This window comes from Enoplosus armatus, chromosome 11, assembly GCF_043641665.1.
Source record: "Enoplosus armatus isolate fEnoArm2 chromosome 11, fEnoArm2.hap1, whole genome shotgun sequence".
Lineage (NCBI taxonomy): Eukaryota > Metazoa > Chordata > Actinopteri > Centrarchiformes > Enoplosidae > Enoplosus > Enoplosus armatus.
The window spans coordinates 25,201,581-25,228,753 of record NC_092190.1 but is presented as its reverse complement, the minus strand read 5'-3'; the positions used below and the strand labels follow the sequence as shown (position 1 = coordinate 25,228,753).

General features: G+C 42.4%; 1 protein-coding gene across 1 annotated transcript in view; it reads right to left on the bottom strand.

Annotated features, from left to right (window-relative positions):
• Positions 1-2,795: 2,795 nt before the first annotated feature.
• Positions 2,796-27,173, bottom strand: part of arhgap15 (Rho GTPase activating protein 15) — a 24,790-nt gene continuing 412 nt past the window's right edge. Inside the window, exons 2-10 of the mRNA XM_070914072.1 lie at positions 26,324-26,413; positions 25,876-25,974; positions 25,432-25,567; positions 22,207-22,341; positions 18,743-18,841; positions 14,237-14,314; positions 4,989-5,123; positions 3,830-3,935; positions 2,796-3,127 (exon numbers count right to left, since the gene is read on the bottom strand). Of these exons, the coding sequence (XP_070770173.1) occupies positions 2,944-3,127; positions 3,830-3,935; positions 4,989-5,123; positions 14,237-14,314; positions 18,743-18,841; positions 22,207-22,341; positions 25,432-25,567; positions 25,876-25,974; positions 26,324-26,413 (1,062 nt within the window). The 3' untranslated portion in view covers positions 2,796-2,943. The remainder of the gene's footprint in view (positions 3,128-3,829; positions 3,936-4,988; positions 5,124-14,236; positions 14,315-18,742; positions 18,842-22,206; positions 22,342-25,431; positions 25,568-25,875; positions 25,975-26,323; positions 26,414-27,173) is intronic.

Here is a 27,173-nt window from a genome sequence, read left to right as displayed (position 1 = left end):
TTATGAGTCAACGTTTGGGCTTTTTTGGCCAAAATTAGGTCACAGTCAACATTTTGACTCATTAATTTTTAATGCGCTGAATTTAATATTTAAAACAAAAATGAGTCAAAAGTTGGATTCAGTGATTGAATTTTCACTTAGAAAGTCATAATTGTGACGTAATATCTTTACTAAAAAATCACAATTTGGACGTCATAATTTTTGTACAGTCCCTTAACAGGATAAAATCTGATTCTTGTGCTCAGCTCAGTAACATATATACAGTATATAATATTATGATAATATTTTCTCCACCGTATTTATGTATCTGTAACAGCTTTACTGAAGGATTCATGTATGAGTCTACTTCATGTTTGAACTCCTTCTGTGTTCTGATGAATGTTTGCATCCGTTTTTTATTTTCATTAACATTGATAAAAGATAATAATATATTTTCCATCGATGTGCACAGTTCATCATCAACTGTTTCCCACCAGGAAAATAAATACATGAACGTTAGGAATAATAAAATAAAAAGTACTTAATAATATATCACTCTTTCTCCACTGTTTGGAAATAGAAATCTGTGATTTTAGGAGTAAAATGATGAGAAAATTTGACCCCCCCCCCCCCCAAAAAAAAAACCATAATATGAGATATAGTCGTCATTTTACAATAAAACCTCATAATATAAAGAATAAAGTTGTAATTTAACAAGAAAAAAAAGTGCTATTTGGACTTTGTTTACAAAATACGATTACCTGAAATTACCTGACCTGAAAATATCAGAAAACGTTCCTGTAACATTATGAATTTATCTGGAAATATCCTTACAAAATTAGTACTAAATATATAATGTCATAATTACTGTGAATATTTTCTTCTCATAACATTTTGACTTTCCCATCACAGTGGCCAAAATAAATACATACAAGTCAAATATCATATTTTGACTTTATATTTATGATAATATCTTTAAATGAATTAGTAAGTGAAATAAAATAAATACAAGAATAAATAATAATATTAACAAATAAAACAGTAGTTATGGTTAGTCAAATCATTTTTACCTGGGATACAATATTATCTAAAAGTTAATTATCTCATGATGTTAAAGCCATTTAATGATGTAAAGTATTTTCATTATTCCTAATGTTTTGTGACTATTTTCCTGGACTGAATGTTTTATCACACCGATATTGATTGAGCTTTTTTTAATAATCAAAATGTATCACAGAGCTTTTTTTATAGATTAAATTAGTGGAATTAGTTTTTGTACTTTGTTGGGCCAGTGTTCATCAGCTCAGTGTTTCTATCTATGTAATATTTCTACAGTGTAAAACAGTGTTGACCTGTTGCTGTGTGTCATCGTAAGCTGTTGTAACTGGATTCATCTGAAAGCATCATGAGTCTGAGAAGCACAGAGTCTTTAAGACCAGGTTTTTGTTGAACCACAGTGTTTGTCCAACTGTGGCCTTTATGTATTATTAAACTGTGGTGCAGTTGTTGTGTGTCATGCAGTGTGTTGACTGAATACTGAAATGATAGTTGTGGACAGTAGTGAGGTGATGTAACAGTGCTCACTTCACCGCTGATCAGCCAGTCAGTACATCATGTTATCTATTGTATTTATGGTCAAATACACTTTACTTTAATCCCCTTATTTAGCATTTAATAACAGTATATAAACTACAAATAAATGGTTTTCTAACAAACTGTCAGTAGTATAAGTAGATATAAGGACATATGTATTAACAATCTTTACAGTGTTTTAAAACATTTATTGACTCTTTACTCACGTGAACAACCTTTTACGACACGTTACTAAACATTTGTTAACCATTAAAGCCTGTGAACGAATCACATGGTGCATTACAAAACATTAATTGTTGATGCACACAATAAGTTGTATGGAACGACAGAACATTTATTAACTGCTGATACTAAAATCATTCAGGGTTAAAAACTGTTTTGAAATGTATTGAAATTGTATGAAGATGTGCAGAGCTTCAAGGTTAGTTTATAAAAACTGTATTTATATTTACATACAACATTATCATTTATTAATTGATCATATACTGCTGATAAATATTTGTGGGTTAAAATAGAGTGTTACCATTGACATTTTCCAAATCGAGGGTCTGAGGATAAAGGGTGTCATCAGCACAGTTTGTAAATCACTTTGAGGCAAATTTGTCATTTGTGATATTGGGCTATATAAATAAAATGGACTTGACCCTGTCGTGTCAGTATGATAAGTCTGAATCGTGATAACGGCTCTATATAAACATTATCTAAATAAAACACAAAATGAAACAAGCACCCTCAGTAGAGTTTTACTAAGTCACTGCTACAGAAATCAGTCAAAGTGACTGAAGTTTGACACCCAGCACAACTATAAAGATCAATCAGGGATTCCTTGGTGTATATTCATAAGGAAGGGTACAAGAAGAACATGACTGTAGAACAGGTGGTGATCTGTCATTGTACTGTAATAAATTTCATTAGTTAAATCTTCATTATGTCTCATTCTGTCCCTCTGTTGTGGCTTTGAATGGTAAAACAAACCATAAAATGTATAATTCACACAGCAAATACTTAAATGCTTAAAAAGGTATTATATGGTAATAAACTGTATTATATAAACAGTAGTACTAGGCATGACACTCTCGGTTCCTAACAAAGACAACAGTGTAGTATCATCTGAAAACTTGATCATTTGATTTAATTCACCTTTATATTTGGAATCTGTATGTGTATTAATATCACACACTAAGATATACATTTCTTTAAAAAAGGATCCTCTGCAAACTGTGTTCTGATCACAAGCCATCCATTTATTTTTTACAGTCCAGCCAAAACCTTTTCTGTTCAAACAATAACATTTCTGAAAGAATTTGGTTATTTTTAGCTTTGATGCGTAAATATGAGTCTGTCAGATGATCAGGTCCACCTCAGGGCACTTTACTTCCTGTCCAGGTTGAAGATTTCTCGACTTTCAATGAGGATGAACTCCACGATCTGGTTCTGGTAGACCATGTTTACCGCCATGTTTCCTATGTCCAGTTCAGGCCACATCAGCGTTGGGCCGAACACGATGCTGATGCCCTGAGTGGACATCAGGTTCTTCCTGGAAAAGGCCAGAACTCTAAACAGCAGAAGGAACACAAACTGAATAGAAACATGGGAACATACAGAGTTTACAAGTACAGTGTGTATTAATCAGTACTTTTGTTTAACTTGAGAAAATAAACTACACACCAAAATACATTATAATATATATTATATAAAAATACAACAACAATAAACTTCACAATGTGACTTACAGTACAGTACTGAAGCAGTTTGTGCTTCAGTGTCTTGCTCCAGGGCACTTGAGCATGTGGACAACCCTACGATTAACAGTCAACTACTGTTACTGTTAATTGCTTAAAAAAGTGACTTAAAGTGGCGGTACCGTTGGCTTTCCCAGTAACTAATATGTTCTTATAACTTCTATTACTGACTGTAATTTTGAAATGTGTTTTTCTAAACTTCTGGTCTGTTGGTTTCAATTCATTTCTTTACTCTAAGAAACAATGTGTGCACTAGTTTTTGTTAGTTACTCAATTTTAATAATTTATTGTTTAAATTACTTTAAAATTTGTATGATTTTAGTGCTCTCTTTGAAAAAGTAAACGGACGGAGGGGAACGTATAGCTCCGCCATGAAAAATAGGTCCAAGATAAAAGATTGACTCATAAGTGAACCACCACCATAACCCTGAAGTTACCTCACTAACCTCATATCCTGCCTCCTAGTACAGGCCTTGGGTGGGGTTCATGTGTAGTTTGGGTTTATGTAGGCGTACCTGTGCAGGTGGTTGAAGAGCAGCTTCATGGTGTCCTGGTTGGGTTTGGGCAGCTCCTGGATCAGTTTCTTCACTGCCTGAACTTTGTATTTAGATTCTTTCATCTCTGTTCAGAGAAACAGCAGCAGTAGTTTAATATATGCATCGTATTATAGTTTAATATATGCATCATGTTATAGTTTCACATGTATAAGGTATTGTAGTTTAACGTGTATATAGTGTTGTAGTTTAACATGTATGAAGTATTGTTGTTTAACATGTATATAGTATTGTAGTTTAACGTGTATAAAGTATCGTAGTTTAGCATGTGTATAGTATTGTAGTTTAACGTGTGTGTAGTATTGTAGTTTAACATGTATAAAGTATTGTAGTTTAACATGTATAAAGTATTGTAGTTTAACATGTGTATAGTATCGTAGTTTAACATGTGTTTAGTATCGTAGTTTAACATGTATAAAGTATCATAATTTAACGTGTATATTATAGTAGTTTAACATGTATAAAGTATCATAATTTAACGTGTATATTATTGTAGTTTAACATGTGTATAGTTTCGTAGTTTAACATGTGTTTAGTATTGTAGTTTAACATGTGTATAGTTTCGTAGTTTAACATGTGTTTAGTATTGTAGTTTAACATGTGTATAGTTTCGTAGTTTAACATGTGTTTAGTATTGTAGTTGAACATGTGTATAGTATCGTAGTTTAACATGTATTAAAAAATGTGGCTGCAAGGATTTTAAATTTAAGTTGTGATCACATTACAACCCTAACCCTATCTAACCCTCTCTTCACTCACTAGCTGCTCATCAATCCAGGCTGGTAACTAGACCTGACAGAGCCATTATTTTTTCATTTGTCTGTATGTAGTTATCTTTGTTTTACTTATTGTCTTTTTGTATGTACATAATTATTATGTTTTATTATCTGTGAAACACTTTGCAACTCTTGTTTTGAAAAGTGCAATAAAAAAATTTAAGTTATTAATACTATTATTAAAAAAAGTAAAACTTGATATGAGATGTTTTCGTCTGAAATTTCAGAGCTTAAAAAAAGGAGGATCTGTAACAGACATATCTGATAATTCAAGCTAAAAATAATCCCAAATAGGATTCTAATAAAGTTAGAAACGTGAAGTTTGTTTGTCAGGTTTGACTCACTGACGGCCTCCACAAATGGCTGGAAGAACCTGAAGGGGAACAGTGGCTCGGGTAGCTCGCGGAAAAACATCTTGAGGGCACCGGTGACGACGTGTATGTCCTCCCACTGACTGTGGTCCAGGTCCAGGTTCTCCTCTGGGGGGACAGACCAGTACAGATATGGGATCATTTAATAATGTTTATGTCGATAAAAACATTACTATAACAATGTTTACATAATAAAAATAATGTTTCTCCATCTAACTTTAGGTGATTACAATATTTTACATCTGCTTTGGCTCCGTTTTCACATCAGAATTAGAATTTACAAAACTCTGAACACTAACTACTGTAGTACTAAGGTTAACCACAAAATCTCACACAACACACAAAATATTTTATAAAAGGTAAAACACCCCAGTGAGTTTATCAGTGCATCACATGTTATTTAATCATTGTTGCTTTTGAAATTCAATAATTCTGTCAAACAAACAAATTATCATCAATTTAGGCTTAGGTTAAAATATTATTTTATTTACTTTAATCTTATTGGTGCTATGATGAAACTTTATCACTGGGCACTTTAGCAGATGGATTATGCACCCTCCACACATCAGTTAAATTTCAGTCTGTTAGAAAGAGATTAAGTACTTTGGATGCACATTCTTGAGAGTTTGATAGAGTTGAAGAAAATATCGAGACTATTGCTTACAAAAGCATTCATGTCCGAACCAACATATAGTTAGTAGTCACTTAAAGTTATAGTCTCAAAAGATTTTCATTTAAATTAATGTCCGTTAAGTCACTATCTAATTTACCTAATGAGGTAACACAATGGTGATTGAGCCTATGGTCCACTGATGAAAGCACATGAATGCCCCTGCATTTACAACATTATGAACTAGGACGACATTCCCAGAAAAAAATCTGTATTAAGTTACTGCTAATGCAAAACCTCACTTATTATGTAGTAGTCACAGGAAATGCAATGTGTTTGTCAGTGAGATTCACACTGACTGCTATTGTTCATCTAAAATGTGTCTACAAAACAAGACAGTGGCCATTTTTGACATTGTTTGACAATGGATCAGTTTGAAATATTACAGGGGGTAATGGAACAAGAAGGAGCGGTAACAGTGAGCTGTTGAAGAGTAGTCTCTCATAGCCAGACCACCATACTTCATTTTAGATTAAGAGCTGCAGGCGACAGGCTGCACACCTGCCACTTCTCAACGAAGTAACCAACTCCTTTCACTGTGCCTTGCTGTTCGCAGCATAAAATCAGAACCTGGTTTCTCACAGAATGAAGGAAAAAGGCCAATTACTGCCTGACTTCTTCATGAAAACGACAATAGTTTGAATTTAGAATCTGTAATATTATTAAACCGCACTTGCTGTTACCTTGCTGTAACATAGTTAGGGTATGCAGGCTAATGAATGCAACTTTGTTATCCCCCTCCCATTAAACCAACCCCATACCTTGTAACATCTGTGAGTGCCACTTAGCAATGTTAAACACATTTATATAGTAATATAAGTGAACATACAAGTAAAGTTATTCAAAACAAACTATCAACAATAGAAATAAAAGATATATTGTGGACGGACTTATATCTCATTACCATGTTGTCCTTGTATTAACAAGCTAATTGAGTCACAGAAAACATCACCCACAGGATGCTAACTTGCCCGCGCCTGTTAGATTGCACAAATAGGCTGGTCAAAATTCTTACTGCAGTTCCATCTCTTCCAGAGGAGCTTGTGCTCTTTGCCCAGGGTCTTCTTCCATATCGTCCAGCATCAATGATTTCAGGGCTTCTTTCGCCTATTCTGCAGAGTTAAATGGCATCCTCATGCCCTTGTGATTCACTCTCAAAATCGCCAGATATATAAGGAACGATCTACATCTTCTGATGGTAACCCCTTGGATCTTCGCCCTCCGTACCAGTCGGTAAGTTGACTAGCTGCACATTGTTTCTCCTGGATCTGTCCTCCAAGTCGTTAAATTTCTTCAGAATCAGAATCAGAATCAGAAATACTTTATTGATCCCGGGGGGAAATTATACAGTACCGGTGTTCCCATTCAAGAGTAGAAAGTGGCATAAATTTAGAAATAAGGGTATGTACAAAAATAAGATATTAAAAATATACACATTAACAATATTTAAGTGAAAAAAAAAACTATATACAATAACAATGTATATATATATACATACACTATATTGCCAAAAGTATTCACTCACCCATCCAAATAATTGAAATCAGGTGTTCCAATCACTTCCATGGCCACAGGTGTATAAAATCATGCACCAAGGCATGCAGACTGTTTCTACAAACATTTGTGAAAGAATGGGTCGCTCTCAGGAATTCCAGCATGGGACTGTGATAGGATGCCACCTGTGCAACAAGTCCAGTCGTGAAATTTCCTCACTCCTAAATATTCCACAGTCAACTGTCAGTGGTATTATAACAAAGTGGAACCGACTGGGAACGACAGCAACTCAGCCACGAAGTGGTAGGCCACGTAAAATGACAGAGCGGGGTCAGCGGATGCTGAGGCGCATAGTGAGCAGAGGTCGCCAACTTTCTGCAGAGTCAATCGCTACAGACCTCCAAATTTCATGTGGCCTTCAGATTAGCTCAAGAACAGTGCGTAGAGAGCTTCATGGAATGGGTTTCCCTGGCCGAGCAGCTGCATCCAAGCCATACATCACCAAGTGCAATGCAAAGCGTCGGATGCAGTGGTGTAAAGCACATCGCCACTGGACTCTAGACCAGTGGAGACGCGTTCTCTGGAGTGACTAATCGCGCTTCACCATCTGGCGATCTGATGGACGAGTCTGGGTTTGGCGGTTGCCAGGAGAACGGTACTTGTCTGACTGCATTGTGCCAAGTGTAAAGTTTGGTGGAGGGGGGATTATGGTGTGGGGTTGTTTTTCAGGAGCTGGGCTTGGCCCCTTAGTTCCAGTGAAAGGAACTCTGAATGCTTCAGCATACCAAGAGATTTTGGACAATTCCATGCTCCCAACTTTGTGGGAACAGTTTGGGGATGGCCCCTTCCTGTTCCAGCATGACTGTGCACCAGTGCACAAAGCAAGGTCCATAAAGACATGGATGAGAGAGTTTGGTGTGGATGAACTTGACTGGCCTGCACAGAGTCCTGACCTCAACCCGATAGAACACCTTTGGGATGAATTAGAGCGGAGACTGAGAGCCAGGCCTTCTCGTCCAACATCAGTGTGTGACCTCACAAATGCGCTTCTGGAAGAATGGTCAAAACTTCCCATAAAGGCACTCCTAAACCTTGTGGAAAGCCTTCCCAGAAGAGTTGAAGCTGTTATAGCTGCAAAGGGTGGACTGACGACATGTTAAACCCTATGGATTAAGAATGGGATGTCACTTAAGTTCATATGCGAGTCAAGGCAGGTGAGCCAATACTTTTGGCAATATAGTGTATATATATGTTTATATATATATGTATTGCACTGTTTAAAGAATAATTAATGAGGTAGTATATGGCAGGTGAAGTAGGTCCAGATTTTCAGTCTGTTTATTCTGTGTGTCTGACACTCAGAGGGAGGAGTTGAACAGTTTGATGGCCACAGGCAAGAATGATTTCCTGTGACACTCTGTTGTACATTTGGGAGGAATGAGTCTCCCACTGATGGTGCTCTTGTGTCCGACCAGTACGTCATGAAGAGGATGTGAGACATTGTCCAAGATGACCTGCAGCTTGGACAGCATCCTCCTCTCTGACACCACCGTCAAAGAGTCCAGCTCCACCCCCACAATGTCACTGGCCTTGCGGATCAGTTTATTGAGTCTGTTGGAGTCCACCACCCTCAGCCTGCTGCCCCAGAATGCAACAGCATAGAGGATAGCACTGGCCACCACAGACTCATAGAACATCCTCAGCATAGTCCGGCAGATGTTGAAGGACCTCAGCCGCCTCAGAAAACAGAGACGGCTCTGGCCCTTCTTGTAGAGGGCATTAGTGTTCACCGCCCAGTCCAGTTTATTGTCAATGTGAACTCCCAGGTACTTGTAATCCTCTACAATGTCCACACTGACCTCCTGGATGGAAACAGGGGTCATTGGCACCTTGGTCCTCCTCAGATCCACAGTCAGCTCCTTTGTCACGTTGAGCTGCAGATGGTTCTGCTCGCACCATGTGACAAAGTTGTCCACAGCATCCCTGTACTCCTCCTCATCACCCTTACTGATACATCCAACTATTGCTGAGTCATCAGAAACCTTCTGAAGATGGCAGGTCTCTGTGCGGTAGCTGAAGTCCGTGGTGTAGATGGTGAAGAGAAAGGGAGAGAGGACAGTCCCCTGCAGGGCCCCGGTGTTGCTGACCACTCTGTCTGACACAGTGTTATAAGCGCACATACTGTGGTCTGCCAGTCAGGTAGACAGTCCAGGACACGAGGGGGGCATCCACCTGCATCTCTGTCAGCTTCTCACCCAGTAGAGCTGGACAGATGGTTTTGAACGTACTGCAGAAGTAATAAAATATGACATATGATAAGTGCTCGCCGGCTTATCCAGGTGGACGTAGACGCGGTTGAACAGGTAGATGATGGCATCCTCATCTCCAAGTCGAGGCTGACAGGCGAACTGAAGGGGGTCCAAATGTGGCCAAGTGTGTCCAAGTGTGACCAAGGGCCGGAGCTGCGGTAAGCGTATTGCTTCACTTCCGGTTTCTGTGTCACTGGCAGCGTGTGTGTTTGGCGGCTATAAGCTCAAACAAGTTATATTTGTTTTTTATATATTTCATTACAGCGGCTAATCAGCCGCTAACCACTTAAACGTACACTAGTTCTGCTTAACACTGATAGTTCTCTCCTTCTTTTAGCGACTTTTTTGCTAATCTCATAGTTGTTTACACACTATTCTGTCTGTTACATTAGCTTAGCAGCTAGCGATGACTCCTCTGTCTCCTTCTCACTCTCCTGCTCTGTCCTGCTTGGTGTGTCATTCATCCTACTTTGGATGGAGCGGCTCTCATATCTAGAAATCTGACCAACTTTATTTGTGAACCAAAACCGTGACAACCCAGAGTCCAGACCGGGAGGCAGAGTCGCAGTCCTACACGCTTTTCTGCGCTTCCATTAGAGCAGTTACCCACCCAAAACCCCATAATGACTGTGTCTGCCCCCCAACCACTTAAATTAATTCAATCAAAAATAAACAGGAGAAGAGTCATTAATAAAAACTTAATAGAAATTAAGACCACCACTGCTATAGGCCAAAACAATAGGAAAATTATGTGTGGACTGTTAAACATCAGATCTCTGTCATCTAAAGCTGTATTAGTAAACAAGCTAATATCAGATAATCATATTGATCTACTGTGTCTGACAGAAACCTGGCTGTGTCATGAAGAATATGTCAGCCTGAATGAATCCACTCCGCCCAGTCATACTAATACTCACATTCCTCGAGGCACCGGCCGAGGAGGTGGATGGGCAGCCATTTTTGACTCAAGCCTGTTGATGAACTCTAGACCTAAACTGGATTATAACTCATTTGAAAGCCTTGTTCTGAGTCTCTCACTCCCAACATGGAAAACACTGGAGCCAGTTTTATTCATTATAGTCTATTGCGCTCCAGGTCCATACTCTGAATTTTTATTGAGTTTTTATCAGGTTTAGTCCTTAAAACAAAGTCATTATCATAGGTGATTTTAATATTCATGTGGACGTTGATAAGGATAGCCTTGGTACTGTGTTTCTCTCATTATTGGATTCGATCGGCTTCTGTCAGAGGGTACAGAAACCCACTCACTCTTTTAATCACACCCTCAACCTGGTTCTGACATATGGACTTGAAATTGAGCATCTAATTGTCTTTCCACAGAATCCTTTGTTATCGGACTATTATTTAACAACGTTTGAATTCCTATTACAGGACTACACACCACACACACCAAGATTTGCGACAGTTGAGATTTGAAAAGGAAGAGGCATTTAAGAGTGGCAACAGAGTGGAGTTTAAGGAAGCCAAGTACAAGTTTAGCAAGGCGGTAATAGAAGCTAAACGACTGTACTCTGAGAGACTACATCCATGTACGCCAAAGTCAATCACGGAGTTCCACAAGGTTCTGTGCTTGGACCAATACTATTCACCTTATGCTTTATGCCAGAAGAACCTCATCAGTTAGCCAAGCTCCAAGCATGCCTTAAGGACATAAAGACCTGGATGACCTGCAATCATCTGATGTTGAACTCGGACAAGACAGAAGTTATTGTTCTTGGCCCTGAACACCTCAGAAACACAGTATCTAAGGATATTGTTACCCTAGATGGCATTGCCCTGGCCTCCAGCGCCACCGTGAGGAATCTCGGAGTTGTCTTTGATCAGGACATGTCCTTTAACTGTCATGTAAAACAAACTTCAAGGACTGCCTTCTTTCACCTCCATAACATTGCAAAAATCGGGAAGATCCTGTCTCAAACAGATGCAGAAAAATTAGTCCATGCATTTGTCACGTCTAGGCTGGATTATTGCAATTCCTTATTATCAGGCTGTCCCAATAAGTCCCTGAAGACTCTCCAGCTGATCCAGAATGCTGCGGCACGTGTACTGACAGGAACCAGAAAAAGAGATCATATTTCTCCTATATTAGCTTCGCTGTACTGGCTCCTTGTAAAATTTAGAATAGAGTTTAAAATCCTTCTCCTGACCTGCAAAACTCTTACCGGTCAGGCACCATCATATCTTAAAGAGCTCATAGTACCCTATTACCCCACTAGAGCACTGCGATCCCAGAATGCAGGGTTGCTTGTGGTTCCTAGAGTCTCAAAAAGCAGAACAGGAGCCAGAGCCTTCAGCTATCAAGCTCCTCTCCTGTGGAATCAGCTGCCAGTTTGGGTCTGGGAGGCAGACACAGTTTTAAGAGTAGGCTTAAAACTTTGCTTTTTGATAACGCTTATAGTTAGGGCTGGCTCAGGCCTGGTCTCTGTAACAACATTATAAAGAGTTGGTCTAGACCTGCTCTATTTGTAAAGTGTTATGAAATGACTTTTGTTGTGATTTTGCGCTATATAAATAAAATTGAATTGAATTGAATTGAATTGCTCCAGGACGAGTCTCTCCAGGGTCTTCATGATGTGGGAGGTCAGTGCCATGGGTCTGTAGTCCTTGGAGCCACTGTGTCAAATCTGTTGAAAAACAGATTCAATTTGTTTGCCCGGTCCACACTGCCTTCAACTCCTCTGCTGTTGGTTGGCCTGTAACCCATGAAGGTCCTCATTCCACTCCAGACCTCTCTGATGTTGTTCTTCCTCCTGTACTTCCCCTTAGCCTCCCTGATCTTCACCTTCAGTTCCCCCTGGATCGTTCTCACCTCCTCCCTGTTGCCTGCTCTGAAAGCCCTCTTCTTTGCATTCAGGATGGCCTTGATGTCCTTTGTCAACCATGGCTTGTTATTTGAATAACAATGAACAGTCCTTGCTGGGACAGTGGAGTCCACACAGAAGTTGATGTAGTCCGTGATGCACTCTGTGAGCCCATCAATGTCCTCTCCACGTGGCTCACAGAGCGCCTGCCAGTCAGTCACCTCAAAACACCCCTGAAGTGTCTCATAAGCCTCCTCCGACCATCTCCTCACTGTCCTTGTGGTTGCAGGCTGGCTCTTTACCAGATGCACATAACAGGGGTTGAGGTGCACTAGGTTGTGGTCTGATCTAGCTTGAGGGGGGAGGGGCATCCTTAACATTAGCATACAGCAAGTCCAGGGTCCTCTCCTCTCTAGTAGGACAGCTCACATACTGAGTGAAGGTGGGAAGTGCCTTAGTCATGGTGACATGGTTGAAGTCAACCGAAATAGCAATGAATATATTCAGGTGTTGAGTCTGTAGACGGTCTATGGCGGAGTGAATGATGTTACACGCCGACGTCGGATTGGCAGAGGGAGGGATGTAAACAATGTCATGTGAGAATTCCCTGGGCAAATAGTACCGTATGAGTCCAACCGCCAGCAGTTCAATGTGTGGGCAACTGACACAATCCTTGATGGTAATGAGGGAAGGATTGCACCACCTGGCAAGCTCCCCTCCTTTACGCTTACCGCTCCCGGTCAATCCCTGTCGGCCCGGACAGTCTGAAAGCCGTCGATGGAGACATTGTCATTGGCAATGTCCTGGTGCAGCCATGTCTCCGTAAAGCACATTAAACTACACTCCCGGTACTCCCTCTGACTCCTGGCCAGCGCCGTTAGCTCATCCATCTTGTTTGCCAGCGATCTCACATTGCCCATGATGAGAGAGGGGAGACACGGCTTATATCTCCTCTTCTCTATAAGCCTCTGTTGTCTCAACCCACCTCTCTTCCCTCCGCTTCGTTCCTCCTCTGCATCCTCTGTGTGTTTTTCTCCAGATTTCAGTGGCCGGCTTCAGAGCGATTAACTGATCTCTGGAGTAAACAATACGGCCCAGAAGTTGCTGCACGACTGTCCGATGTTTGAATGAAAGTAATTCCAGAGTGAAAAAAAGTACGAGAACTCTCTCCACCAGTATGTTTGGAGAGGGCGCAACTTCAAAAGTCAGTATCTTAAAAAGTACTGAGTTAAATAAAGGAGTAAAGGAGAAAAGTAAGAAAAAATAAAAAAACAAACAGGAGTGACTGTAACAGGTCGCATGCACGGTCGGCGCATGTGCACTACTCCTAAGACAGGAGCTAGTATCTTGCTCTTTTGATGACTGGAGAATGTTGCCATACTCTGCCATATGTTTCTCTAATGGGTAGAGAGCTTTTACAAGTGATTTCCATTTCTTGCAGATATTCTATCTCTGTTGCCACTGTTGATTAGCATAGCTATTTCCTTGGATGGGTGATTAGCTTGGTGCAGTCTTATTTAATTTTGTTTCTTAGTTGAACTTATATTTTTTTGAGGCCATGTCTGTAGTTAAATCTTTCTCAGAATCTAACTTCTGTTCAGACTGTCTAAGAGCCCCAATTAACACAAAAAAAGAGGTTTTCTGTCAGCACCCAGTACCGTGCTGCCATCTTGCCACATGCCTCACCAGAAGTCTCGTTTTGGTTATGTTGATAGAGTTAACTCATGCTTCACTTTTAACTTTTTCAATAATTATTAAATTTTTACTGAAGAGTTGTGAGTGACAAAACACAACTAGAAAAACAGCATCAGGACATAGATATTTTCTGTTGTAAAATACTGGAATTTAAATGTAATTTGTAATAGGCAGGACAGGAACAGACAGTTACAGTCAAACAGAATTAGAAGAGATTTCTCTTGAACAGACCTTGATCAACAATGAAGCGAAGTTTTTGAATTGTGGCCAGATTTCCACTGACTCTGTAGATCCCGTCAACCTCCAGACCTGAAAACACAAACACAAAGTTGATGATAAATATATATACGAAACAAAACATAAACTGACTTCAAACCAGAGCAGAAATGTAAAAGTCATCCAGTGACTGACGGCCTCCCCACTGACCAACACCAAACACTGCCAGTAGTTTTCTTTTTATTTAATCAGTTAACATAAAAACGTTTTAAGAGATGGCAATCTTATGTTTTCATACAGCTCATATTTTTTAGTTTGTGACAGTTTTCTAATAGGAAGTAGAAGAGACCAACTGGCTGTGTCAGAGGGGAGTCTGACATTTAGGATCCTAGTTAAATCGAATTATTTTTTAAGTTTAGTTGTTTTTGCTCAAGAGTCGGATTAGTTTATTTGTATAACTTTATTTGTATTAAGGTTAATTTACAGTTAGAGTTAACTCTTTATTGTGCATCCGTGTAGACCAATAAATAAAAATAATACTACTACTAATAATACTAATAATAATGATAATAATAATAATAATAATAAACCCTCCCTTTGTGTCATTTGTCAGGTGGGTCATGTTATTTTGGCCCAAAATATAAAAATGAAAGTAAAGGAACGTAAAGGGATTAAAACATACATACTTTAAAATCATCTCAAACAGTTCAGTTTTTAATCACGTTATTATTATAATTATCTACAAGACACATGACTGATAACAGGGCTATAAGAACTCCGTAGCTGGTGACGATAAGAAGAAGAAGAAGAAGAAGAAGAAGCAGAAGAAGAAATTTGCTTGGTCAGTTATGTCTACTTTAGTCTTCAGTTGACCTCAATTAAGTAAAGGGTACCTGTAGTTTTTTTAATGTATTTTCTTGATTCGGTTGTCTATCTATCTATCTATCTATGAGAGGTAAACGACTGACTTAAGTACAGCAGTACAGCAAGTCGAGAGACAGCTTGCCTGCATGTACCTGGAGTCCAGGGGCCCTATCCTGACCTCTGTGGTCATGAAATCATTTGAACGCCTGGTTTTGTCCCACCTCAAATCCATCACTGACCCTCTGCTGGACCCCCTGCATTTTGCCTACAGAGCCAACAGGTCTGTAGACGATGCCGTCAACTTGGCCCTACACTTCATCCTCCAGCACCTGGACTCCGCGGGATCCTATGCCAGGATCCTGTTTGTGGACTTCAGCTCTGCCTTCAACACCATCGTCCCGGCTCTTCTTCAGGACAATCTCTCCCTGCTCAACGTGCCTGACCCCACCTGCAGGTGGATCACAGATTTCCTGTCTGACAGGAAGCAGCACGTGAAGCTGGGGAAACACGTCTCAGACTCGCGGACAATCAGCACCGGCTCCCCTCAAGGCTGCGTTCTTTCTCCTCTACTCTTCTCCCTGTACACCAACAGCTGCACCTCCAGTCACCAGTTCGTCAAGCTCCTGAAGTTCGCGGACGACACCACCCTCATCGGAATCATCTCTGGAGAGGATGAGTCTGCCTACAGGTGGGAGATTGACCATCTGGTGACCTGGTGCAACAGCAACAACCTGGAGCTTAACGCTTCAAAGACAGTGGAGATGGTTGTGGATTTTAGGAAGAGTGCAGCCCCACCCGCCCCCATCACCCTGTGTGACTCTCCAGTGGTCACTGTGGAGTCCTTCCGTTTCCTGGGCTCCATCATCAGCCAGGACCTCCGGTGGGAGCTGAACATCAGCTCCCTCATCAAGAAAGCCCAACAGAGGATGTACTTCTTGATGCAGCTGAGGAAGTTTAATCTGCCACAAACAATGCTGGTTCACTTCTACACTGCCATCATAGATTCCATCCTCACCTCCTCCATCACTGTCTGGTATGCTGCTGCCTCCACCAAGGACATAGCGTATCATCCGCTCTGCAGAGAGGGTGATTGGCTGCAACCTCCCATCTCTTCAGGACCTGTACTACTCCAGGACCCTGAGGAGAGCAGGGAAGATCGCTGCCAACCCCTCCCACCCTGGACACTATCTGTTTGACCCCCCCCCCCCCCCCTCTGGCAGGAGGCTGCGGTCCATCAGGACCAAAACCTCCCGCCACAAAAACAGTTTCTTTCCCTTTGCAGTCAACCTGACGAACACGGCCAAAGCCTTGCACTGAACCCCCCCCCCCCAACACAAACACAAGTTTTACATTACATTAACGCACCCACCCCCTACTGGACACTTTATTTGGTCACTGCACTGTTTCTTATTTATCTATCTTATTCTTTTACCTTTATATTTTTACATTTTTACATGGTTGTTGTCAGCATCATCAGACCATGGCAAATTCCTTGTAATGTATGTTACTTGGCAATAAACAGTTTCTGATTCTGATTCTGATCTTACACCCCGCACAAAGCAGCGCACAGCACAGTGCAAGTGTCATTGCTAGTTTCCAACGACACAGTTGTCTTTTTCACGCCCAGCGCCCACGTTGTGTAAGTAGCACATGTACTTGCGCCCATGTGTGTGCCCATGGGCACGCTGGTCTTAAAATGATCGTTGGTGCAGTGCTATCTTGAGGCAGCAGAAAGTGACCGACAACCACCTAGTCTAAAGTCTGGTGCAGTATTTTGCTGCATTATTCAGATAGTAAGATGCACTACACAACATGCATACACTCTGCTTGTTGCCAGGGGTTAAATCAGGATTTTTTATGTGGGGGGGGGCAAAGGGCGAAGCAGTATAGTCTATATAGATCCTCAGTGGGTCCGTCCAGCACCACAAGCACAAACACACCCACTTCACGAGATGAAACAATAAGGGCTGGGAACAAAATAAAGTCTACTGATGTGAGAAATTGGAGACGAAGGTTACGCACTCTTAACAGTTCAGCGAGAAAAGGCAGCTCTCCATGAGCTGACAGGCAGGAGGGATAGCGCATAAACCACTCAGCCAATATCAGTCACTCAGAGGCTCTGATGTTCAAGTTTTTACATCACCTCATTTAGGCCTATGATCTCTACAGCTATGAACAAAACATGTTTTATTGTTTGAATTATTAAGACTGAGAAAACCTGAGCCCCGGACAGCCCCGGCACAATTTAACCACTGCTTGTTACACTCACAGGGATGAGCAGCAGCTCTCCTCCTCCTCATCAGTTAAATATCGGCAGACGCACCAGGCGTTTAAAGGGAATGGGATATGACACTTGGTTTAATTCATGTTATGCACAAAACACACCTATGAATAATTAAGAGACTAAATACAACCCCTTTGTGCCTTGCGCCTTACATTGCGCCCAGATTATGCGCCATTTACCTAGCAAAGGAAAAGAGATCATATCTCTTCTATATTAGCTTCTCTGCACTGGCTCCCTGTAAATTCTAGAACAGAGTTTAAAATCCTTCTCTTCACCTACAAAGCTCTTACTGGTCAGGCACCATCATATCTTAAAGAGCTCATAGTACCCTATTACCCCACTAGAGCACTGCGCTCCCAGAATGCAGGGTTGCTTGTGGTTCCTAGAGTCTCCAAAAGTCAAAAAGGAACCAGAGCCTTCAGCTGTCAAGCTCCTCTCCTGTGGAATCAACTCCCAGTGTGAGTCCGGGTGGCAGACACACTCTCTACTTTTAAGAGTAGGCTTAAAACCTTGCTTTTTGATAACGCTTATAGTTAGGGCTGGCTCAGGCCTGCCTGGACCAGCCCCTAGTTATGCTGCTATAGGCCGAGACTGCTGGGGGACTTCCCATGATGCACTGAGCTTTCTTCCGCTTCCTCTCCATCTGTACACGTTCACGTTCCACCAATGCATGTTATTAATTTTATATCTTCCCGGAGTTTCTTTGTGCTTTCTCGTCTTGCAGTTTCCTGTGGATCATGGTCCTGGTACGCCTGGCTGCTGCTGATGCTATGGGCCCACTTGACTCCCATCACTACAATTATTATTTTTAGTCATAGTCCTGTTACTATTAAAGTTGCTATCGCTATTATTAATCATATCTCAGTCAGTCATATTTCCATTGTTATTATAATTAAAGTTGCTATGGCTACTGCTGGTGCTGCTATACATCTCTGGCTGTCTGTCTGTCTGTCTGCGTCTCTACGTCTCTCTCTCTTTCTCTGTCTGTCTCTCCCTCTCGTTGTCTGTCTCTCTCTCCAACCCAACTGGTCAAAGCAGATGACCGCCCACCTAAGTCTGGTTCTGCTCGAGGTTTCTGCCTCTTAAAAGAAAGTTTGTCCTTGCCACTGTCGTCAAAGTGCTTGCTCATGGTGGGAACTGTTGGATCTCTGTAATAACATTATAAAGAGTCGGTCTAGACCTGCTCTATTTGTAAAGTGTCATGAGAGGACTTTTGTTGTGATTTGGCGCTATATAAATAAAATTGAATTGAATTGACCGCTCTGCGTCATGTAAGATAACTTCTCATATGTTATGACGATGAGGCCTCAGCAAACCACATATATGGTCTATTCTCTTCTATTTTAGCCATTGTCAGTTGTTAGTGAACATACCTCGCTTGTCAACAGCGTCCAAACAGATCTGAACGAACCTCGGCACTGTGGTTCCTTCACGCTCGCAGAGAGTCAACAGATGGCAGCCAAAAACTCGATCTGAAACAGACATTGTAACATTAATATTAATCATTAATGTAACAACAGGTTTAATTCATTAGCATTAACATACAAATTATGACTTTTTATAATTCCTCTAAAAGTAACCACAAAAACGACACGCATAGATCCTGTTTGTTTCAGAGAAACTTTAAAGGTAAATATATTCAAAGCCAAGATGCCAGTTTATATGTCTTAAAACCTCTCTGACCTGTTTGTCCAAGCTTCATTCAAACCCTCAGGACTTTATCTAAGTTTCCAAAGATGATTTTTGGTGCAATGTGTCTGAATTATACAGCAGACATGAACATTACTCCAGAGATCAGCTGATCGCTCTGAAGCCGGCCGGCTTGGAGACCAGATCATCGGAGATCCCGACTGAAATCTGGAGAAAAACACGCAGAGGATGTAGAGGGGGAACGAAGCGAGGAGGGAAGAGAGTTGGGTCGAGACAGCAGAGGCTTATGGAGAAAAGGAGATATAAGCTGTGTCTCCCCTCTCTCATCATGGGCAATGTGAGATCGCTGGCAAACAAGATGGATGAGCTAACGGCGCTGGCCAGGAGTCAGAGGGAGTACCGGGAGTGTAGCTTAATGTGCTTTACAGAGACATGGCTGCACCAGGACATTCCCGACGATAACGTTTCCATTGATGGCTTTCAGACCGTCTGGGCCGACAGGGATTGCACCGGGAGCGGTAAGCATAAAGGAGGGGGGCTTGCCGTTCTCGTTAAAAACAGGTGGTGCAATCCTTCCCACATCACCATCAAGGATCATGTCTGTTGCCCGGATATTGAACTGTTGGCTGTTGGACTCAGACCGTATTATTTGCCCAGGGAATTCTCACATGCCATTGTTGTGTTTGTTTACATCCCCCCCTCTGTCAACCCGAAGTCGGCGTGTGACGTCATTCACTACGCCATAGCCCGTCTACAGACTCAACACCCGAATGCACTCATTGCTATTTCGGGTGACTTCAATCACGTCACCATGGCGAAGACACTTCCCACCTTCACACAGTATGTGAGCTATCCTACTAGAGAGGAGAGGACCCTGGACTTGCTGTATGCTAATGTTAAGGATGCATACAGCTCCTCTCCCCTCCCTCCTCTGGGTAGGTCAGACCACAACCTAGTGCACCTCAACCCCTGTTATGTGCCTCTAGTCAAGAGCCAGCCTGCAACCATAAGGACAGTGAGAAGATGGTCGGAGGAGGCACTTCAGGGATGTTTTGAGGTGACTGACTGACAGGCGCTCTGTGAGCCGCATGGAGAGGACATTGATGGGCTCACAGAGTGCATCACAGACTACATCAACTTCTGTGTGGACTCCACTGTCCCAGGACTATCCATTGTTATACAAATAACAAGCCATGGTTGACAAAGGACATCAAGGCCATCCTGAATGCAAAGAAGAGGGCTTTCAGAGCTGGCAACAGGGAGGAGGTGAGAACGATCCAGGGGGAACTGAAGGTGAAGATCAGGGAGGCTACGGAGAAGTACAGGAGGAAGCTGGAGTGGAATCTCCAGTGGAACAACATCAGAGAGGTCTGGAGTGGAATGAGGACCATCACGGGTTACAGGCCAAACAACAACAGAGGAGCTGAAGGCAGTGTGGACCGGGCCAACTAACTGAATCTGTTTTTCTACAGATTTGACACTGTGGGCCCTGCTCACCTCCCCCATGACTCTTCCGCTGTCTGCCTCCAACCTTCACCTTTTCCACCCCCCCCCCTCCCCCTCCTCACAGCTCCCCACCCCCCTGTGAGAGCTCTCCTCACACCTCGTTCCCCAGTCCCCAGGCTGACGGCACTCTTCAACCTGACGACACCACCCCTCGCCCGCCGGTCACCTCTCCAATGTGCTTCACTGCTGACCATGTTAGGAGACAGCTGATGAGACTCCACTCAAGCAAGGCTGCAGGCCCTGATGGTGTCAGCCCCAGGGTGCTTAAAGCCTGTGCCCCCCAGCTATGTGGAGTACTTCACCATGTCTTCAGCATGAGCCTGAGTCTTCAGAGGGTCCCGTGCCTCGTTCCTGTGCCGAAGACGCCGCGTCCCAGTGGCTCCAAGGACTACAGACCTGTGGCACTGACCTCCCACATCATGAAGACCCTGGAGAGACTCATCCTGGAGCAGCTCCGGCCCATGGTCAAGCCACGTCCTCTCTCCCTTCCTCTTCACCATCTACACCACAGACTTCAGCTACTGCACAGAGACCTGCCATCTTCAGAAGTTTTCTGATGACTCAGCAATAGTTGGATGTACCAGCAAGGGTGATGAGGAGGAGTACAGGGATGCTGTGGACAACTTTGTCGCATGGTGCGAGCAGAACCACCTGCAACTCAACGTGACAAAGGAACTGACTGTGGATCTGAGGAGGACCAAGGCGCCGATGACCCCCTGTTTCCATCCAGGGGGTCAGTGTGGACATTTCAGGGGATTACAAGTACCTGGGAGTTCACATAGACAATAAACTGGACTGGGTAAAGAACACTAATGCCCTCTACAGGAAGGGCCAGAGCTGTCTCTATTTTCTGAGGCGGCTGAGGTCCTTCAAATCTGCCGGATTATGCTGAGGATGTTTTATGAGTCTGTGGTGGCCAGTGCTATCCTCTATGCTGTTGCATGCTGGGGCAGCAGGCTGAGGGTGGCGGACTCCAACAGACTCAATAAACTGATCCGCAAGGCCAGTGACGTTGTGGGGGTGGAGCTGGACTCTCTGACGGTGGTGTCAGAGAGGAGGATGCTGTCCAAGCTGCGGGGCATCTTTGACAATGTTTCACATCCTCTCCATGACGTGCTCGTCAGACACAAGAGCAGCTTCAGTGGGAGACCTAATTCACCTGCCATATACTACCTCATTATTCATTTTTTTAAATGTTTCAGTGCAATACATATATGTCATACACAACAGTGCAATACATACATATATATATATATATATGTATATATATACACATACATATACATTGTTATTACTTTTATTTTTCACTTAAATACTCTAAATGTGTATATTTTTATTTTCTATTTCTTATGTTTATATTTTGTACATACTTTTAGCTCTAAATTATGCTACTTTCTACTCTTGAATGGGAGCACCGATACTGTACAATTTCTCCCCGGTGATCAATAAAGTATTTGTGATTTGATTCTGATTCTGACATAGAATATTTCAATAACAAACAAATATTTCAGAGAGTGGAGACATCTGAGAGCTTCAAGGAAGAGCTACAACAACAGGATACACAGAGTATAATAAGTATATTATAGTCAGAAAGAGTGGGTACAGAGGATTTTAACAAACATAAAGCTATTTGAGGGCAAACGTATGTTAGAGGTTTAGTGGGTGAAGAAAAAGCAGATACCTTTGATGAGGCCTTTCTCCTGCAGAGTCTTCATGGAAGGACGTCTGGTGATGAACTTCTTCAGTCTGTTCTTCACTCCGTTCTTGTCGGCGCTGTCAGAGGTGCTGTGTTTCAGCTTGGAGCTGCTGAACATGTCTGCAGAAAAACATGAACATTAAAACTGAAATAATTGAGTTTTTGTCCATTTGATTTCAGCCTTACGGTCTGTAAACATCTGACATATTATCCTCTTATAAAGTAGCTTTTAAGTGGTCAAGCAGTTGCATATTTCCACATCCAGCAGTTACATAGCAACATGATCATTCATGTGGAGTCCAATATTCAATTCAATTTTATTTATATAGCGCCAAATCATAACAGAAGTTATCTTTGCACTTTACATATAGAGCAGGTCTAGACCGGACTCTTTATTATATTATTTACAGAGACCCAACAGTTCCCACCATGAGCAAGCACTTGGTGACAGACTCCCTTTAACAGACAGAAGCCTTGAGCAGAACCAGAATCAGAGTCAGAATCAGAAACTGTTTATTGCCAAGTAACATACATTACAAGGAATTTGTCGTGGTCTGATGGTGTAGTGACCAAAATAAAGTGTCCAGATAAAGTGTCCAGTAGGGGGTGCGTGCATTAATGTAACGCAGGGGGGACAGAGGCGGTGTACGTAAATATATCGTATAACTTGTGTTTGTGTTGGGGGGGGGGCGGGGTCAGTGGAAGACTTTGACCGTGTTCGTCAGGTTGACTGCAGAGGGGAAGAAACTGTTTTTGTGGCGGGAGGTTTTGGTCCTGATGGACCGCAGCCTCCTGCCAGAGGGGAGGGGGTCAAACAGATAGTGTCCGGGGTGGGAAGGGTTGGCTGCGATCTTCCATGCTCTCCTCAGGGTCCTGGAGTAGTACAGGTCCTGAAGAGATGGGAGGTTGCAGCCAATCACCTTCTCTGCAGAGCGGATGATACGCTGCAGTCTGTTCAGATGTTCAGATGTTCAGCTCCCACCGGAGGTCCTGGCTGATGATGGAGCCCAGGAAACGGAAGGACTCCACAGTGACCACTGGAGAGTCACACAGGTTGATGGGGGCGGGTGGGGCTGCACTCTTCCTAAAATCCACAACCATCTCCACTGTCTTTGAAGCGTTAAGCTCCAGGTTGTTGCTGTTGCACCAGGTCACCAGATGGTCAGTCTCCCACCTGTAGGCAGACTCATCCTCACCAGAGATGAGTCCGATGAGGGTGGTGTCATCCGCGAACCTCAGGAGCTTGGCGGACTGGTGACTGGAGGTGCAGCTGTTGTTGTACAGGGAGAAGAGTAGAGGAGAAAGAACGCAGCCTTGAGGGGAGCCGGTGCTGATCGTCCGCGAGTCTGAAACGTGTTTTCCCAGCTTCACATGCTGCTTCCTGTCGGACAGGAAATCTGTGATCCACCTGCAGGTGGGGTCAGGCACCTTAAGCAGGGAGAGATTGTCCTGAAGAAGAGCCGGGACGATCGTGTTGAAGGCAGAGCTGAAGTCCACGAACAGGATCCTGGCGTAGGATCACGCGGAGTCCAGGTGGTGGAGGATGAAGTATAGGGCCAAGTTGACGGCGTTGTCTACAGACCTGTTGGCTCTGTAGGCGAACTGCAGGGGATCCAGCAGAGGGTCAGTGATGGATTTGAGGTGGGACAAAACCAGGCGACTCAGCAATAGTTGGATGTATCAGCACAGGTGATGAGGAGGAGTACAGGGTTGCTGCGGACAACTTTGTCGCATGGTGCGAGCAGAACCACCTGCAGCTCAACGTGACAAAGACAAAGGAACTGACTGTTGATCTGAGGAGGACCAAGGCGCCGATGATCCCTGTTTCCATCCAGGGGGTCAGTGTGGACATTGTAGAGGATTACAAGTACCTAGGAGTTCACATAGACAATAAACTGGACTGGGTAAAGAACACTAATGCTCTCTACAAGAAGGGCCAGAGCCGTCTCTATTTTCTGAGGCGGCTGAGGTCCTTCAACATCTGCCGGACTATGCTGAGGATGTTTTATGAGTCTGTGGTGGCCAGTGCTATCCTCTATGCTGTTGCATGCTGGGGCAGCAGGCTGAGGGTGGCGGACTCCAACAGACTAAACAAACTGATCCGCAAGGCCAGTGACGTTGTGGGGGTGGAGCTGGACTCTCTGACGGTGGTGTCAGAGAGGAGGATGCTGACCAAGCTGCGGGGCATCTTGGACAATGTTTCACATCCTCTCCATGACGTACTGGTCGGACACAAGAGCACCTCCAGTGGGAGACTCATTCCTCCCAAATGTACAACAGAGCGCCACAGGAAATCATTCCTGCCTGTGGCCATCAAACTGTTCAGCTCCTCCCTCTGAGTGTCAGACACTCAGGAAGAGACTGGAAATCTGTATCTACTTCACCTGTTCATATACTACCTCACTATTTATTCTTAAATGTTTAAGTGCAATAGATATATAGTCATACACTTCAATGCAACACAAACATACATATACATTGTTATTGTATTATTATTTTTTTTTTTTACCTCATTGTTCACTTAAATACTGTAAATGTGTATATTCTTTTATTTTCTATTTCTCATTTTTATATTTTGTACATACTTTTAGTTCTATATTATGCTACTTTACTCTTGAATGGGAGCACCGGTACTGTACAATTTCCCCCCGGGGATCAATAAAGTATTTCTGATTCTGATTCTGATTGAAGAGCCTGTTCACATCTCTTTCAAGGACAGACAGAGGTGTCCATGTTGGAGGAGGGGCGGGGGGGCACTGTGGGGGGAAGCTGTGGTGGTAGGAGGTGTGAGAGTTCAGCCACAGGTGTGATGAGGGGGTTGGGGCTGTTGGGCTGGAGCAAGTGGGTGATGGTGTGGGGGATGGTGTTAGGACTGTCCCATTGTCAGGATAGCTCTGTTCTTGGTCTCTACCACCTCTTGATGGAAATATGTGTCTCTTTAGCTAAATGCTCCACTATGTTCAGCAGCTCGTCTCTAACTGTGTCTGTCTGCTGTCTGCAGCTGAGCAGGTGGTGTACAGTGGCCTTTTACTGCTTTTTTCAGTAAGATTTATTGCTATAAAGTTTTCCCCATTCACATACAAAAAGTCATGTGATCCAACACTTATATTAAAATATAGATAATAACCACTTTAAAGTAATACTACAACCAGCTGCCCTCACAGATAAATAATATATAATAATAATAATGGGTTTGGGTCAGTTACTCACTGATGGAGCGTCTGTGGACTGGGTTGCGTTGTTTGGCGTTGGGGGAGGTGGAGCCATATCCAGGTAGGGAGCTGTGTCTGGGCAGGTACTCTGTACTGTTTGATCTCCGCAGAGGGAAACCTCCATCTGCTTTAGTCTGAACACAAAAAGAGTTACAGTAACAGGAAGGCTTTAATGTCACTAATAATCTGAAGAATAGTGCCTTCATTGGGGTAGGGTTGCTCATTCGGAAGAAATGTCTTTTCATGTCATTTCATTCACCAATGTCTCAGATTTGATGTTTTTGTCTGTTTTATATCACAGTAAACTGAATATCTTTGTGTTTTCGACTGTTGGGTCGGACAACTGAGTCTTTTACTCTGAGAAACTCAGATGAACATTTTGGAAATGATTATCAAAACACTGATTGATTAATAGCCAGGTTAAAAGGAAGCGAGTTCTTACTGAAGAGTCGATGGTCTTTCTGATGGCGTCGTACCATTTACTGGCAGTGGAGTAACTGTCAGCCTGGAGGAGGTACTCACTTCCTGTGTTTGTTATGATCTGGAAGAAGCAGATGAAAATTTTGAGAAAATTAAGTTAAGAGAAAATGTCAGCCCATATGATACTCTAAATCGCCTTTGTCGGAAGTGACAGAGTAGTCACAGTAGATGCCTTCGAGGCTTATAGAGATCAAAATAAAGAAAAAAGTCAGACTTAAGTGTTTCTGCTTCTGTGCTCTAAGAACACACAAATCTTGTTCCTGTCAGTTCAGCACTTTAACATGTGACTATCAGGGGGAGAAACAGGACACAGAAGTTTAAAACAAAAAGTGTAAAAACATCAGCCTACAATGTGAATCTTGGGTCAGTGTAAAGTGTGACCATGTGAAAGGTTTATATTTGTTTGTTACCTGGAAGACGTTTTTTTTGCTCGACTTCTCTGTCGTCCACTCTATAACAGCTCCACAGAGCTGAACCACATCTGTCTTACTTCCTGGTTTCTGAACACAGAGACGGTGGATAAGAGGTCAGAGGTCACAAAGCCCAAAGACAGAGAGAGAGATTAAAAGCTTGACATGATGAAAATAAAAATACTAACTTAAACATTTGACTTAACATTATTATTTCAAAGTTTCTGCAGGTTCAACAAGTTAAATTTAAGACCTTTTTAATATCACTTAAAATGAATTTTAATCCCTGTTTCACCATCAACACTTCCAAAGTGTAAAAGTATGATGAAAGACCTGGTGAGACAATATGGACCACAATTATGTATTTGTATTTGCACATCAAGACTGAAAACCACCTGACAAACAACTCGAAACAAGAAATGCAATTGAATATAATGCAGCCATAACTACTCCTTGTTGATTTTGCTAGCAGACGACATTCAATTAAACCCAGGCCCCATTCAAACCCAGCAGGTAATACCAGGACTCTTTCGAAAGCAGAAAGGATCACCATTCTTCTCAATTTCCCAAGATGGAAGTATTGCAAACACCATTCTAATTGACACTAATTGTTTAATAATCGTGTTTATTTGATAATGATCTAACCCTCTGGTTTTCCCAGCCAGTTAAGTTAAACTGTAATCATCCAATCAGTAAAGAAGAAGAGCACACCACACTAATCAAGCACTGATCTCCTTTGCTGTTTATTTGGGTAGCCTAAAGAAAATCCCAAGTATTCACTTGGGTGTTACTTTATTATGTAGCATATTTGTTTTCATTATTTTTGTTATCATTATTTATTCATACATAT